The sequence below is a fragment of the Cnephaeus nilssonii genome, assembly GCF_951640355.1.
Source record: "Cnephaeus nilssonii genome assembly, chromosome: X".
Classification (NCBI taxonomy): Eukaryota; Metazoa; Chordata; class Mammalia; order Chiroptera; family Vespertilionidae; genus Cnephaeus; species Cnephaeus nilssonii.
In genome coordinates this window covers 5,583,205-5,600,596 of record NC_137071.1, presented here as the reverse complement: position 1 = coordinate 5,600,596, position 17,392 = coordinate 5,583,205, and the positions used below count along the sequence as shown (strand labels likewise).

The following is a 17,392-nucleotide window of genomic DNA, read 5'->3' as shown; positions in this document are numbered from 1 at the left end:
TCATCTATAACCAGTATTTTAGTAGAAAACTTGCTCCAAGCTTATTTTTAGAGCTTTTATGTAACTAAATGTAAATAAAGCATTGGTGTTAGTCACAGGGTAAATAAGATGGTTTCAGTCCTCAAGCAGATTTGTGATTTGGAGAGAGATAGTTAAATTTACACATAACTCATGGCAAGAAGCAAATATGCGGATGGCTATAAATAGCTGGTCTCAAGGTCTCAAATAAAAAAATGTCTTTTTCACAGTCCTCCTTTCTGAATCTCATCTTTGGGTGAGAGACCGCGGGCCTCCCAAATTTAAGGTCTGTGATCAGACTGCTCCTCAGGTTCACCATGAGTTTAAAAATAGGTTGAATATAGAAATTAACTACTGGTTAGAACATCACTGAAATGGAAAACCCACCCAGGTGATGTAGGCCCTTTTAATAAGCTGATATGTCTGTATTGCTCTGCTGCCCAAAGACATTTAATTTCTTGTTTTTTTTTTTTTTTTCCCAGGTGAACCCTACCTTGGTCAACCAATTTGGACAGAGTGACTTAAATTTTGTAGGTCAGGATGTTGATGGGGAGAGGATGGAAATCATTGAACTGGCAAGTAAGTGGGCTCTTCATTTTTGAATTTTTGTGTTGAGCTAACATCTTTTTCTTTGACCATAGGCATATGAAGCTGTAACTTGATACCTATCTTATTTGGTCTTTTTCTTTTCCTCTCTCCTTTGAAATAAATGTGCAACTAAATAGAAAGTATGCGGCTAAGCATAAAGTATGTGAAAAAACAGACTGCTTGTAATCCTAATCATTTTGGGCCTGTTAATATGAATGTGCCATACAATGATGTATTGTTCTATAAGTTCTATCAGTAGTATGCTTCCTTACCATCCTTACCCCCTTCTCTTGTTTTCACTCTGGGAAAGGCAGGCAGCCCACTGTTTATTTTTATTTTTATTTTTTAAAATATATTTTATTGATTTTTTTACAGAGAGGAAGGGAGAGGGATAGAAAGCTAGAAACATCGATGAGAGAGAAACATCGACCAGCTGCCTCCTGCACACTCCCCACTGGGGATGTGCCCGCAACCAATGTACATGCCCTTGACCGGAATCGAACCTGGGACCTTTCAGTCCGCAGGCCGACGCCCTATCCACTGAGCCAAACTGGTTTTGGCCAGCCCACTGTTGAGTAGTATTTTTCTTTACTTTCTCCTTTGAGGGAGAATGGCCCAGTGCTGTCTCACTATTGGTGACTGGTATTGACATCTGTTGTGTGTGGGACCTGGCCCCTCATTTCACCTGGTGTCTGCCTTTCCCTATTGCTCATGCTCCATGGTCAAGTGTGGGCCAGTTGCTGCACTCAGACTAATTTTTTAAAATTTATTTATTGGTTCTTTAGAGAGAGAGACATCATTTTGTTGTTCCACTCATCTATGCATTCATTGGTTGATTCTTGTATGTGCCCTCACTGGGGAATCGAACCCACAACTTTATAGCGTGGATCACTGGCATGTATGTGAGAAGTCAGAGACTTTCTTAAACAGATTACTATTTGTTTACTTGGTTCAAATATTTATTCTCTGTTAATTCTCCTGGTTCTCATTATTTTCAGCAAATATTAGAAGTCTCTTTCACCACAAAGTTTTAGATTTCCATTGACACTTGCAAATTTCATGTGGGTTGCAAAGGAAATGAGAGTTGCTGTAAAACCTTGCAACTTTTAAAAGCTGACCACAGGGAATTGATTTTATTATGGAAAATTCTCCAGAAGATTTGGATCTTAGCTACCTCTTAGAAGCATACCCACGAATCTCTATATTACTAAAGCAATTCTAAAAGGAACAACAAAGCTTGAGATTAGTACAATGTCAGAATTTGGTTCAAAGCAATTAAGAGCATTATTTAAAAGATACTTTGACTGACAGAACATCACCAAAATAAAAATTTTATAGTCTCCTTCCTCATATTAGCATAGGGGATTTTTTTTGGATAAAGTGATTCAGAGCAATGATCCATTCATTTAAATATTCTGTCCCTGACTCTGACATGATCCATTATTCAGCTTCTGTCTGTAATGGTACAAAAACACAATTACTGTCTGCTTCTTTCAACGATATCACTAGATGCTGTGCTGTAAGATTCATCGCATCTTAAATTTAAAGCTACATTGCTTAGTTTCTTTTCTAAGTGTAGATGATTTCTCTTCTACTTTTCTTGAGGGGACACATTCCTGAGAGAAGGTGGCATTCCCCTCACCAAACTTTCATTCCCGAGTGTCCCTCTAATTTAAGGAGGTTTCTTCTTAGATGTGATGTAGAGCAAGTATGTCAAACTCAAATGCTAACATGGGCCAAATAAACAAGGTTTAAAACAAAAGCTTCAATTTTCATAGAAACGTAGGTTTATTTCAATAGAGACATGCTGAATACAAAGGGCTGAAATAAATGAGTCATTGTTAACATAAAATAATAGAACATTTTAATAAAAATTAATATTTTTTCTTGAACAGTAACTTACCAGACACTGAATAACTACACAAATTAATAATAAGTGTAATGCAAATAAACCTATTTTTCTTGTTCTCTGAAAGCAAAATATTTCCTGTTGCGCACACCAAACAAGTCAGTCCAAGACTAATGATGTGGCCATTGGCTGCTAAAATAGTCACTGCTAGTATTAGTGGAGAGAAATGGTGTGCCTGCGCATAAGGGAAAGGAATGCAGCAATGATTCTAGTAATCAGTCATTAGCAAACGTTGCAGTTCATTATTAATAATTATGTATAACAGGATATTGTCAAAATTAAGTTATGAAATTTTTATTAAAACGTTTCTTACATACTGTTATATTGGCTGGGCCACAAAAATATGCGTTGTGGGCCACATGCGGCCCACAGGCCATGAGTTTGACATGCTTGATGTAGAGGATTTCTACACTGGATTTTTGTAGACTCAGCGCTGTGCAATAGAACTTGCTGCAATGATACAGTGTTCTGCCCTGTTCAATATGGTAGCCATATGTAGCTATTGAGTATTGAAACATGCTCAATTAATTTGAATAAATTAAAATAGCTATGTGTGGCTAGAGGCTACCATTTTGTAGAGCAAAGCTTTAAATAACCTTAGAAGAGTGGACATTTGCGATCAATCATCATATCCTCACTACTCTACAGTAGCTTTGGGACTCTAATGGCAAATGATGGGGATTTGTAATTTTGAATTACATACTTGATTTTTAGATCATTTGATAAAACATCTCTCTGAAAGCTTTAAAGTTGTATTTACTTTTCCCTATAAAACTTGTTTTATCATAGATAGATAGATAGATATAGATAGATAGAGATATATAACTCAATATCAATTTAAATTATTTTTAAAGTAGGGAATAGAGCACACTGACCATGCTCTATAATTATGGGATTAAAGAGTTGCCGAATCTCTAATTAGGAGTTTATCCCTAATATGGAAAAAACATAGTTTTTTGAGAGTTCCAATTGGGAAGAGGAATTTTTAATCCTATAAAATTTCTACCCAGATTTGGAAATGTTGCCTGTTTAATTCCTATTACAACAGGGGATTCCTGTTAAAAGTAGTGGGAGAAAAGCTACTTTTCTATTCTTATTACATCTAGGAGAAATTGAATTGCTCATATAGGGGCTTCTTACAATCCTCAATATGAAAATCACTTAATTTCCTATCCTGGTAATTTAAGTAATACATGCTTATTGTAAAGCTTCATACGATACAGAAAAGTATAAAGAAGAAAAAAAAATCTTAAACTTTTGTCACCTTGAGCCATAACCACCATTAACATGTTTGAAAGGCCATCCTTTTATCACTCAAAGGCCATTCATCACAAGGGATAAGTTGGCATAGACTGAAATATGAGTTCAGTTTCATGGTGCTATCTATGATTAATACCCAACTTAAAGCTGTGACTAGAAAAGCAGTTGTACTTGCTGCATTCCCAAGGGACCCTTACCTTGGTAAAGGAGATCTTGTAGAAAATGGCCTGAAGCCATCTAAGAGAAAGAATGTCCTACAGTTCGCCTAAAGGGTGAAGGGTACCATGGAAATGAGCACAATGTAAGTCTATGAAGGACCTTCAAAAGCAGGCAGATTGCCCAGCTGGCGTGGCTCAGCGGTTGAATCAGAAGGTCACGGTTTGATTCCCGGTCAGGGCACATGCCTGGGTTGTAGGCTTGATGATCCCTAGTGTGGCCATTGATCAATGATTCTCTCTCATCATTGAGGTTTCTCTCTCTCTCTCTCCCTTCCTCTCTGAAATCAATAAAAATTTATATATATTTTTAAAAAGCAGGCAGATTTTGGGAAAGCAGAATTCATCTTGCCATTCAAAAATTTTTGCTTAACATTGCTTATTCTAATACCACCTTCTACAAATAAAATGTTGAATTTCTTATCGCGTGAGATGTGTTTTGTAATTTGAAATTCTACTGGGAAGATGGACTGTGAAAATAACTGGCTATGATGATAAGTTAAATAATCATTTCATCATTGAATGAGTTTCTGATTCAAAGATAAGACCTTTAAAGTATTTCTCGTGTTTGCTTCAATCACATCATGATTGTTCTCATTTCAGATCACCCCTATTTTGTTGGTGTCCAATTCCATCCTGAGTTTTCTTCTAGGCCGATGAAGCCTTCCCCTCCATACCTGGGTCTATTACTTGCAGCAACTGGGAACCTGAATGCCTACCTACAACAGGGATGCAAACTGTCCTCCAGGTAACCAGCTTAACAATGACCCAAGATGCGGTTATCAACACTCTAGGTTTCTCATAAACTTTTAAAAAATATGTTTTTATTGATTTCAAAGAGAGGAAGGGAGAGGGAGAGAGAGAGATAGAAATATCCATGAAAGAGATACATTGATTGGCTGTCTCCTGCACACCCCCAATGGGGAGTGAGCTGCAACGTGAGCATGTGCCCTGACTGGGAATTGAACTGGTGACCTCTTGGTTCATGGGTTGCGATGCTTAGCACCTGAGCTTACACCAGCTGGGCTGATTTCTTTTTAAAGTGAAGGAACCAAGTGGTCGCAGGTTCGATTCCTGGTCAGGGCACATGCCCGGGTGGTAGGCGCGATTCTCCATCCCCAGTGGGAGATGTGCAGGAGGCAGCCGATCAATGATTCTCTCTCAGCACTGATATTTCTCTCTCTCTCTATCCCTCTCTCTCTTAAAAATCAATAAAAATATTAAAAAAATAAAGTGAAGAATTGTTTTTTCCTTCTTAATAATTGTGACTTTTTCTCTTAATAAAAATGATCTAATCGTATCTATAATAGTAACCTATCAGTTTTCCAAATTATGCTAATTCTGGGGCATTATTTTAGAAATTTTTGTCATTTTGATAAGTGAAAAATAGGATTTTCTTTTGTGGATTCTGATTAATAAATATATATAAGTATGTTATTGGCTTTGTTTTATAAATTATCTGTTCATATCCTTTTCCCTACTTTTCCTTTTGCTATTATATCTTTTTTCTTAATGATTGGCAAGCTCTTTATATATAAAGGACATTAATCTTTTGTTAGGTTGCAAATACTTTTTCAAAGTGATTTTGTTTTCTTCTGAGTTGTCAATGGTATTTTTTATTTTCCTTAAAGAGTTTTAAATAAGGAATTTATTTAAATAAGTTCTTATTTATGCACATATTTCTTATTTATGTAGTCAAATCTTTTATGAATTCTGTTTTTAGTGAGAATGTGTAAAGTCTTTTCTTATCAAAAGATTATATAAATAATATCCCATCTTTTCCACTAGCACTTTTATGGGTTTTTTATTTTATTTTTTATTTTATTTATTTTATTGTTTTTAATTTCTTTATTGATTAAGGTATCACATATTTGTATGGTTTTTATTTTAAATGAAGTTTAAATCTCTAATCTATATGAACTTTATGTTTGGTATAGTGTGCGAGGTAGGGATCTGGCTCCCTCCCACCCCCAACCCCAGTTGTTAGTAAGTTGAGTAATTTAGATTTGTTTCGGGGATTTTTGTTTTGTTCTATTAATGATTTTACCTCTTATTTCTGAACCCTTACAACCCTTTTCATCATAGCATTATTGTAAATCAAGCCTACTCCCATTATTGTTTAACATTTAAAAAAAGGTATTTTGCTGCTCTTCCAGATTAACTGTAGAATGATTTTTGAAATCAGGTTTGAGTAAAGTAATCCATTGTAGATTTTCATTAAAATTTCTTTACATTTAAATATTAGTTTGGTGGGAATTCATATTTTACATTTTCTCATCCAAGAATATTATCTATACTAATAAAAGAGTAATATGCTAATTAGACCAGGAGACCTTCCGGAGACCTTCCGGACGTCCTTCTGGACAAAGCCATGGTGGCTGGGCCAAGGCAGAGGCGGTTAGGAACCATCAGGCCGGCAGGGGAGAGCAGTTGGGGGGATCAGGCCGGCAGAGGATGGCAGTTGGGGGCGAGATAAGGCCGGCATGGGAGGGCAGTTGGGGGCAATCAGGCCGGCAGGGGAGGGCAGTTGGGGATGATCAGGCCAGCAGGCGAAGGTGGTTAGGGGCAATCAGGCAGGCAGAGTGGTTAGGGGCAATCAGGCAGGCAGGAGAGCGGTTAGAAGCCAGTGGTCCCGGATTGTGAGAGGGATGTCCGACTGTTGGATTGGGCCTAAACCAGCAGCTGGACATCCCCTGAGGGGTCCCGGATTGGAGAGAGTGCAGGCTGGGCTGAGGGACCCCCCCCCCCTACCATGCACGAATTTTGTGCAGTGGGCCTCTAGTATATAATAACTTTAAAAGTGGAAGAAACTAGCCACAAGTATAGACTATACCTAAGTTAGCACCATACCTAGGGTTAGTACCATAATAATTGGATATGTATTGTTTAGAAGATTACCAGTGCTGACCCTCATTCTAGCAAACAACCCTTGTGATATTGCAATTGAGGACCGCTGGGATTGGTGCACGGTGTGTAAGTGTGTGCTTGTGTTATGCAAGCTGCTTATTTGCCACATTTCCTCTAGGGGATGCTCACAGTTCCTTAGCATTTCCTTTAACTGGGAGTTCATATGGGAGCAGGCTTTATATATTTTGCATGTCAGGCGTCTTACTGAATTAATGATCACTCCTTGCATTCTTGAACCAGTGCACTCATTTTCATGCTGTGCCTTATGGAGCTGGAGTCTGGCCAGCTGTGAAGAGCAGGCTGAGGGGCTCCAGGCTCTTCCCTGCTCCAGCCAAGCAGCTCCACTTTATCTGGCTCATGTAGCATGGTTCAGCATGAGATTTCATGCAAAGATGAACTTCCTGTGTTCTGAGGCTGCATGGCTTATGCAGCAGATTGGAGATTTCAGTGTGTTCCCATGTTGTATGTGTGCTGTGACCCTTCTCAGCCACTTTATTGTCTCCACTAGAGGCCTGGTGCATGTAGGGTCCCTAGGCCTGGTCGGCAATCAGGGCCGATTGGGGCCTTCCAGCTGCCGGCCGGGGTCTCCCTTCCCAGGCTGCTGGCTGGGGCTTTCCTTCATTCCGCGCCACCCCCTGGTGGTCAGCACATGTCATAGCGAGCGATTGAACTCCTGGTCGAACTCCCGAGGGGACAATTTGCATATTAGGCATATATATATAAAATATATATAAAATAGATTATTTCAGTGATCATATGTGAAAGGAGGGTGACACTGGAGCAAATTAGATGGCTGGGAGGACTAACTCACACATAACTCAACATAACTATCTGGTTGTTTGCAAACATCAACTAATATGCAAACGGTATCTAGGTATGTGGCCTACCCACATGTATGCTGGATGGCCTGCTGATTCTCGCATGGGTCTGGTGCTTTCTGGGTAAAGCTTACTGGTAGTTTCTGAAAAAAGTGACTGCTTGCTAGTGACTCCTGAGCAAGACACAGTATGTCTCAGAGAGAAGGAAAATCCTCCTAACAAAACTCTGATGCTGATTTTGGTATTACAACAGACTAACAGGCTTCCATAGTTGGCAGAGAATTCCTATGTATTAGCCACACACTGGTGCTTCCTTAACCTTTTGCACTCGGATGTTGAGTGTGACTCGACACGGTTAGCATCGGTAGCAGGAATCGAGAAAAAAGCAAGCGAGTGCAAAGGGTTAAGAGCAGCCAGCATCTTATTTATCTCTGTCTCCCCGGCTCCCTGGCACACAGGTTTGTTTGTTTTTATTACCCATTAAAGTAATAAATGTAATAGTAGGGAGAATGGATATAGTCTATTCTAATCTTAACACCTTGCAGGGAGGTTTCCACCTAAGAATGGTGAATTAATCTAGTGACAGATACCAGGATTCCAGAGGAACCTTGCACTTCAACTCCTCTCTGCCCACCTCCATGGCATTAGTGAGCATTGAAAAGCAAATGATGGCTTTGATGGCCGGGCTCTAATGTGAGCTGAATTGAGACTATATTTCTGTCAAACAAGATTACTGTCGGTTATCAATCCTAAACAAATGTGACAAGGAATATGAACTCTAGAATAATGACTTCCTTCCCCAGAAATTGGCTCATGATATTTAACTGTATGACACCTGTGCAGCCTACATCTTTAAAACACAGAATGTGAAAATCCTTGGTTTTGAGCAAGTCCACCTGAGCTGTAACCCCAGCATTCTGCCTTGTGGGGAACATTTATCTTTTAGTGCCTGGTAAGTTGCAGTAAGAATATCATTTTGGGCCCTAGCCGGTTTGGCTCATGGATAGAGCGTTGGCCTGCAGACTGCAGGGTCCCGGGTTTGATGTTGGCCATGGACACATGCCTGGGTTGCGGGCTTGATTCCCAGTGGGGGGCATGCAGGAGGCAGCCGATCAATGATTCTCTCTCATCATTGATGTTTCTACTAGTATCCCTCTCTTCCTCTCTGAAATCAATAAAAAATATTTAAAAAAGAATATAATTTTGGGATCTGGAGCTGGTGAGCTAAATTCTCAGCTGCTCCACTATGTATAGAATGATAGCAATTATGAAGACTCTTCCACCTTGTTTTAGACTTTAGTGGTATGTTCAAGATGCATAACAGTTCTAGGATAGTATTTTTTAGGCTTTTTAAAAGCTAAACAAAACTTATATGAAAAATCAAAAAAAAAAACTTATATGAAAAATCAAACTAAGGGTCTTGTTTTTCGGGGTCCCCCAAGACCGCCCATACATTCGATGATTCACTAGAAGGAATCAGAATATAGTTGTACCCACAGCTAAAATTTATTACAGTGACGGAATAAGCATACACAGCTGGATCAGTAAAAGAAAAAAGTATAAGTGAAGTCTGGAGAAATCTGTTTGTAGGTTTTCTTTTCTTTTTTTTTTTTTGATCCTCACCTGAGGATATTTTTCCATTGATTTTTAGAGAGAGTGGAAGGGAGAGGGAGAGACAGAGAGAAACACCAAAGTGAGAGAGACACATCAACTGGTTGCCTCCCGCATGCCCCCAACCAGGGCTGGCAGCCTGCAACCGATGTATGTGCCCTTGACCAGAATCGAACCTGGGACCCTTCCGTTTGCAGACCGATGCTCTATCCACTGAGCCAAACCGGCTAAGGCTGTTTGCAGGTTTTCTATGCTCTCTCTCTTCTGTGAGAAGTCACACAGAACTCACTCTCCCTCTGTCAATAAAAAGGCAGCAACATGTGTGATGTGTATGCCCAGAGAAGCCCATTTGAGACTCAGAGTTTAGGGTTTTTATTGGGGGCTGGTTACACAGGCTTTTTCTTTCTAGCAACCACTCAAATTCCAGACTCTGAAAAGGAAAGCAAATATTTACCATAAATCACATTGTTTATGTAGACAGCGTAGGCCCAGTAAAATGACCTTATTAATTTGTAATGGAGAAAACAATTTCCCAAGTTCCCCTGCTAGCAGACCCTTCTAGAGACAGCAGCCTCAGGCCTGCTGTGTTAACTCTTTTGCACAAATCTAATAAACCATTTTTAGAATAAATAAACCCAATGGGAAATTATGGTCCATTAAAGAAATCTTTATAATTCTTTGCTGATATCTCTACCCTGGTGTTGAAACATAATTTGTCCCGTGTATATAATGTAACCACAAATTTTCATGGTCTTGCTGGCATGTGATGTACTGGAATGAGACTTTCATGTAATTGTTTTTTTTTAAATATATCTTTATTGATTTCAGAGAGATAGGGAGAGGGAGAGAGAGAGAGAAACATCAATGATAAGAGAGAATCATGGATCGGCTGCATCCTGCATGCCCCACACTGGGAATTGAGCTCACAACCCATGTGCCCTGACCAGGAATCGAACCATGACCTCCTGGTTCATAGGTCGACGCTCAACCGCTGAGCCACGCCAGTTGGGCTATTTCATGTAATTGTAAGAAAAAAATTTTTAGGAGACATATTAAATGTACAGGTTGAGGCAAAAGTAGGGTTACAGTTATATGTGAAACAGTTTATGCTTGTATTATTATTTATTAATTACTAGAGGCCCGGTGCACGAAAATTTGTGTACTTGTTGGGGGGGGGGTGTCCCTCAGCCCAGCCTGTGCCCTTTCGCAGTTCAGGAGCCCTCACTCCTTAGAGCCCGCCTGCTCGCTGCTTCTTACGGCTTAGCTCGCTACTCCTTAGCGCTGCCTCGAGAGAGCTCCTGCCACCATCGCTGCACTTGCCCGGCTTCTGGCTGAGTGGCGCTCCCCCTGTGGGAGCACACTGACACCAGGGGGCAGCTCCTGCATTGAACGTCTGCCCCCTGGTGGTCAGTGCACGTCATAGCGACTGGTCGTTCCGCCGTTTGGTCGATTTGCATATTACCCTTTTATTATTATAGATTGTATTATTTTCCATATGAACAATGGTAAACTTACTTTTGCCCCACCATGTAATATACAGAGATGCTTATAATTGTGAGTTTTTTAGTATCTAGAAATGAGAACTTAATCTCTGTCTAGAATTCCATTTTAAGTAACTGGGAACAGAAGAGGGAACAGAGGCTAAAGTTCATAGGTTGTTTTTGAGCACATAGGTTCTCAGGGGCTGTGCTGCAAGGCTCTTAGACACAATCACTACACACCAAGTTAGGAACAACTTCCAGGTTTTATAATGCTGGCATTTATCATGCCCATTTGTCAGGTCTGAGTAAAACTCTCTTGCTTAGATGGTACTCATTCTATGTTGGAAAGCAAGAACTTAAATGGGGTTCAGTCTGCAGTTCACAGAAACACAGCTCTTTGGGGAAATGTTTTTAAAGTATAAAATTGAAATCTTAAGACATTTGAGTAGCATTTTATCCTATATCTTAGGATCATGGATTCCATGTCTCCACCCAACCTATACTTTCTCCTGCGCAGAGAAATCTTTTTGTGGCGAATCAGGAGGCAGGCTGGTACAGAAACAACAGGAGGGAAGTTACTTAGTGATTCACTGTATTTGCTTAAAACAAACTCAAAAGGTGAAACTACTTTATAGCCAGAGGGTCCTCAAAGGAAGTACATACCTGGAGCCAGTTCCATTTCCGATCTCTTGTGTGCTTCTAGGATCTAACTTCATTCTCTCCTTAGTGCTTACCCTTCCCTTTCTACTTTTAACTTTGAATCCTGGCAGCAGTCAGGGGAGAAGGCACCCATTTCATTCACCATTGTGTCTGGTGCTTCTTTGGTGATTGTATGTGTTTTCCTTTTAAGTGACATGCTGGCTTTCAGCCTGGGAAGACTTTGTTTTTTGTTGACTTCTAGATGTAACATTACAGAAAATTTGGAAAATAAAAAAAAGGACTAATAAACCCACCAGCTTAACAAAGTGACTGTATTCATTTAAAATATATATATATTTTATTGATATTTTACAGAGAGGAAGAGAGAGGGAGAGCGAGTTAGAAACATCGATGAGAGAGAAACATCAATCAGCTGCCTCCTGCACACGCCCTACTGGGAATGTGCCCGCAACCAAGGTACATGCCCTTGACCGGAATCGAACCTGGGACCCTTGAGTCCACAGGCCGACACTCTATCCACTGAGCCAAACCGGCTAGGGCTGTATTCATTTTTTAGTATTTCTAGTCTTCATTCTATATCCACATATTACTCTTTTAATGGTTGCAATCATAATAGTGAGTGTGTATATACTTTGTTCTTCAATTCTTTTATTTTGAAAACCTTCAAACTTATAGGAAAGATGAATGAATAGTAAATGAACAGTTGTATACCTTTCACTTAGATTTGTCAATTGGTGCCACTTGACCACATTTGCTTTTCTCTCTCTGTGTATAAACTTATTTCTGAACCACTTATATTAAGTTGCAAAACATCATAGCACTTTACCCCTAAATAATTTATCACACATTTCCTAAAATTAAAGACATACTCTCACATAACTGCATTATCATACCTAAGAAAATTAACATTAATTCAAAGGTATCATTTTTTTCTTTTTAATATATTTTTATTGATTTCAGAGAAGAAGGGAGGGGAGAGGGAATAGAAACATCAATGATGAGAGAGAATCACTGATCCACTGTCTCCTGCATGACCGCCACTGGGGATTGGGCCCACAGCCCGGGTATGTGCCCTGGTCGGGAACCGAACCAAGACCTCCTGGTTCATGGGTCGAAGCTCAAGCACCGAGCCATGCCAGCCGGGCTCAATAGCATCATTTAATATCCAGTTCATAGTTAAATTTCTCCACATATCCCCAAGCATTTTTTTTTTTTTAGCTTTTGTAAAAATAAAAATGTAATCAATGATCTATTCAAGGTTCATTTGGTTATTGTGTGGAGAAAGAAACTTTCCTCCACCCTTCGAGGTTCCTTCAGCTGGTCTAATAAGTATATCGACATGAGGCTGGTTAATGAGACAAAATAACAAAATTTAATTACACATACACTTACGGGAGCCCCACATACTTGAGAGAGTGAGAGACAACACGTACATGAGGTGTTCAGATACAGAAAGGGGAAATGCGTGTACATGACATTCTGTACTATGAATGAGGTAAGGCACCTGGGACTTCAGAGAAAAATGAGGTCATTACAAGATGATAAGAAGAGCATTTAGTAATTAGTAGTTTACCCTGCCCTACAAATAGCTTATAAAAAGTTATTTGTGATGATAACTTATTATGGGCAAGGGCCCTAATTTAAATTCTTTAAGAGAGAGATAAAAGTTTCTCATGAGCCTGCAGGGACTCTGTTACTTTCAGCTTAAAAGAATCCATATACCAGCCCTAGCTGGTTTGGCTCAGTGGGTAGAGCATCAGCCTGCAGACTGAAGGGTCCCAGGTTCGATTACGGTCCAGGGCACATGCCTGGTTGTGGGCTCGATCCCCAGGGTGGGGCGTGCAGGAGGCAGCTGATTAATGATTCTCTGATTAATGATTCTCTCTCATCATTGATATTTCAATCTCTCTTTCCCTCTCCCTTCCTCTCTGAAAACAATAAAAATATATTTAAAAAAAAGAATCCACATACCACAGAGGTATATTTTGGTGTGACCTGTTCTGAACCTCTACATTATGTTTTCTTAGTTTCTTTTAATCTGGATAAATCACCCTGTTTTTAGTTTTTCATAACATTGACTTTTTTTTCTTTGTTAATTTCACCCATCCACTCACCCACCATCAGCTTGTTCTCTGTATCTATGGGTCTGTTTCTGTTTTGTTTATTCATTTGTCTTGTTTTTTTCAAGTCCACATATAAGTGAAATTATAGGGTATTTGTCTTTCTCTGTCTGACTTATTTTACTTGGCGTAAGGTCTATCCATGTTTCCACAAATGTCAAGATCTCATTCTTTTTATTGTTGAGTATATATTCCATGACTTCTTGTTGTTAATCCTCACCCGAGGGAGGGAGGGAGGGGGAGAAAGAGAGAAACATTAATGTAAGAGAGACACATTGATTGGTTGCCTCCCGAATGCGCCATAACCAGGGCTGGGAATGGAACCTGCAGCCCTTCAGTGTGCAGGCTGACACTCTAACCACTGAGCACACTGGTCGGAGCAACATTGACTTTTATAAAGAGTCCAGGCCAGCCTAGCTGGTGTGGCTCAGTGGTTGAATGTTGACCTATGAATCAGGAAGTCACAGTTCGATTCCTGGTCAGGGCACATGCCCGGGTTATGGGCTTGATCCCCAGTGGGGGTGTGTGCAGGAGGCAGCCAATCAATGATTCTCTCTTATCATTGATGTTTCTATCTCTCTTCTCCCTCTCTCTTCCTCTCTGAAATCAATAAAAAATATATTACAAAAACGCCCCCACAAAAAAAACACACAGAAACAACCCCCAATATAATAACTGAACCAAATAAACATGATCAGTGTATACCAAAACCATTGGACGAAAGGTTGTGGGAAACAGGATACTCATATGTTCTCAAAGCATCACCACAGATTCTTTATTTATTACAAAAACTTGTCCTTTGAACTTAACACCTCAAGTGCATTTTTCCACGTTGCAGGATGCTCATAATGTTTAACCCTTTGCACTCGTTTGCTTTTTTCTCGATTCCTTTATTCTACTCGGGATTTAATTTTTTAAATACCCCAGATTTTACAAAGCGCGGCAGTAGAATAAAAAACTGGAGTTTCTTTTCATACAAACTTATTTATTTGGATTTTTTTATATTTCAAATTATTGATACATTCAAAGAGTAATTTTAATCTCTATAATTTTTCATGGTGTGATATTTTTTGAAACATTCACCCACATGAAGACCTGGTTTACATTCACATGTTTCGCAAATATAAATCGTCTCTCTCCTTCCTCCTTTGATTTTTCTGTTAGAACAAACAACACAATCTTTGTGTTTTTTGTTAGGGTGAGGTGTGATTATATGGAGCTTTCCATCTAAACGTTGCTCTAAGTTAGTGGATAATAATCTACCCCTGGAAGTTAGTGTACCATCTCTGAATTCTCCAACAAGATCATGTACTAGTTTCCTAATAAATTTCACATGCGTTATTGGTTTTTCATTTTTTCTTTTTTGGCATCAGTTGAGACGGCATTTACATTTTACTTGTCCTTTCATGCTAATGAAAACAAGAAAAGATACTGGAAAAATAGACAAAAATCCCTCTTCCCCCCGCGGTGAAACTACGTGTCGAGTGTGGCTCGACATACGAGCTGCTGCTGATGCTAACCGTGTCGAGTCACACTCGACATCCGAGTGCAAAAGGTTAATGGCTGTGTACTTCAGCATTCCCTCAATTCACATGTAGTAATGTTTACTTTATCCCAGCCACAGTGCTGGCCACAAGAGAATCAAGTGCTAGTCGAATAAGAACATAGTCCCAGTCCTGAAGGACTCATCAGGTAGTATAGTGATTTTCTGCATTTGGATGCTGACAAATGATCTCTGAGAATATGATGAAAGCTGCAGTCCCACTTCCTGGAAAACTGCCGAGACATACTAATATGAATGTCATTGTCTGGTGTTCATATCCCAAAAGCTCCCCCTCCCACCATCCAATGACCTTCTTTTAGGAGTCCTCAGATACAGACCCCCAGCTGAGAAAGAACATTGATGTGCAAGTGCACAGCCCCAGCAGTGTGGAAAGTGCCACATTATAGCTTGTTCTCTCTTTGATGGCTGCTCCCAGGCTCCTAGGATTGTGACTGACATCAGGATAGACATCTTCCTGCCAGTGGTACTACCATTTGCATAATCCACATACCTGGCTGGACTCCCACAAATAAGCTCAGATTCCTCCTTACTTCTCCCCCATTGCTCATAGTCAGCAGGTCCTGGAGAATCTGGGTGTTGGAATTCACCAGAACTCCTCGTATCTGCCATGTTGCAAGGGGTGTGGCCGGGGCCTCAGTGCTCAGGCTATGGAGGTGGGACTGTGACCTCATTCTGAGCCCTAGCTGGTTTGGCTCAGTGGATAGAGCGTCGGCTTGTGGACCAAAGGGTCCCAGGTTTGATTCCAGTCAAGGGCACGTACCTCGGTTGCAGCCTCCTCCCCCACCCAGGCCCTGATCAGGCAACCAATTGATGTGTTTCTCTCTTTCCCTTTCTCTAAAAATCAATGAAAAAATATCCTCGTGGGAGGATCTATATATACAAAAGCCTAAGCGACCGGCCAATTGGCCGACTGATAGGTAGCTATGATGTGCAGTGACCACCAGGGGGCAGATGCTCAATGCACAGGCATGGAAACATGAAACAGACTGATGAATCTCAGAGGGAAGGGGGGAAGGCAAGGGGGGAGGGTGGGAAGAGATTAACCAAAGATCTTATATGCATACTAGAGGCCCAGTGCATGGATTCGTGCACCGGTGGGGTCCCTTGGCCTGGCCTGCAGGGATCGGGCTGAAACCAGCTCTCTGACATCTCCTGAGGGGTCCTGGATTGCGAGAGGGTGCAGGCCAGGCTGAGGGACCCCACCGGTGCACGAATCCATGCATTGGGCCTCTAGTGTAAAAATAAAAATAAATAAATAAAAAAGGGGATGGTAATAGTACACACTTCCTATGGGACTAATGAAGATTGTTTTGTACTAAATGTAAAGCACTCAGCACAGTGCCTGGTCTGTGGTGGGAAATTAAATGGGAAATATGATGATGATGATGATGCTCTTATTATTAACATGACCTTAGTTCTGGTCTCCTTCATCTCTTGCCTACTGCAAAGTCTACCTGGTGTCTGTGCCTCCAGTTTTCCTCCTCTCAATCCGGCTTCTGCCAGCAGAATGGTCTTCCTATGTTATCTTGGAGCTTAGAACTCTCAGTGGCTTGCTTGACTACAGGATAAAATGCACACAAATCCATACAGAACAGTCCGCAGTCCCCTGATCTCCCCTCAGGATCTTCATCCTTTAGGGTTGCTGTGAGGAACAGTTGAGATGGTGCTTTGTAAACTTTAAATGGGTATGAAAATACTACTTTTCCCCCTTTGTTACACTTCAAGCAAAAATGAACTGGGAAATGTTTCTTTCTTGCTTTCTTTTTTAACAGTCCTTTCAAACATCTTTTAAAATAGCTCCCCCTCTGTGATTGTTTGGCTCCAACTCCATACCTTGAGACTCTTTCTGGTCGAAGTCCTGCTAATCAACCACATTTGAGAATACCTTCCCTCGGGGATTAAGTGTTGGTTAAAAGGTGCTCTTTACTGATCATGGGTCACTGCAGGCTGATGATGTGGGGGCAGCCAGGAAGGGAGTTAATGGTGACAAACACTACTACGTTCTTTGTGCCCTGCAGGGCTTGAATTCTGCATTTATTATTCAATGTAAAACTCATTCAAAGCACACTAAGTTTTTACTTCGTTACTCTTATATTTTATGGCTTCCAGGGGCTCTTTGAGAAGGAAGTAAGTATAGTGGTAACAATACTTTGGGGAAAACTGTGTGCTTGAGAACCTGTTTTAAAATATGCTTTTTCCACATGAAATGGATTTTGATATGAAGTATTGTAGGGACTCATG

General features: G+C 40.4%; 1 protein-coding gene across 5 annotated transcripts in view; it reads left to right on the top strand.

Moving 5' to 3' along the window:
• Positions 1–17,392, top strand: part of CTPS2 (CTP synthase 2) — a 126,534-nt gene that overhangs the window by 101,039 nt on the left and 8,103 nt on the right. For all 5 annotated transcript variants that reach the window (XM_079765503.1, XM_079765502.1, XM_079765501.1 and 2 more), the window contains 2 exons: positions 501–597; positions 4,594–4,738. In XM_079765503.1, the coding sequence (XP_079621629.1) occupies positions 501–597; positions 4,594–4,738 (242 nt within the window). The remainder of the gene's footprint in view (positions 1–500; positions 598–4,593; positions 4,739–17,392) is intronic.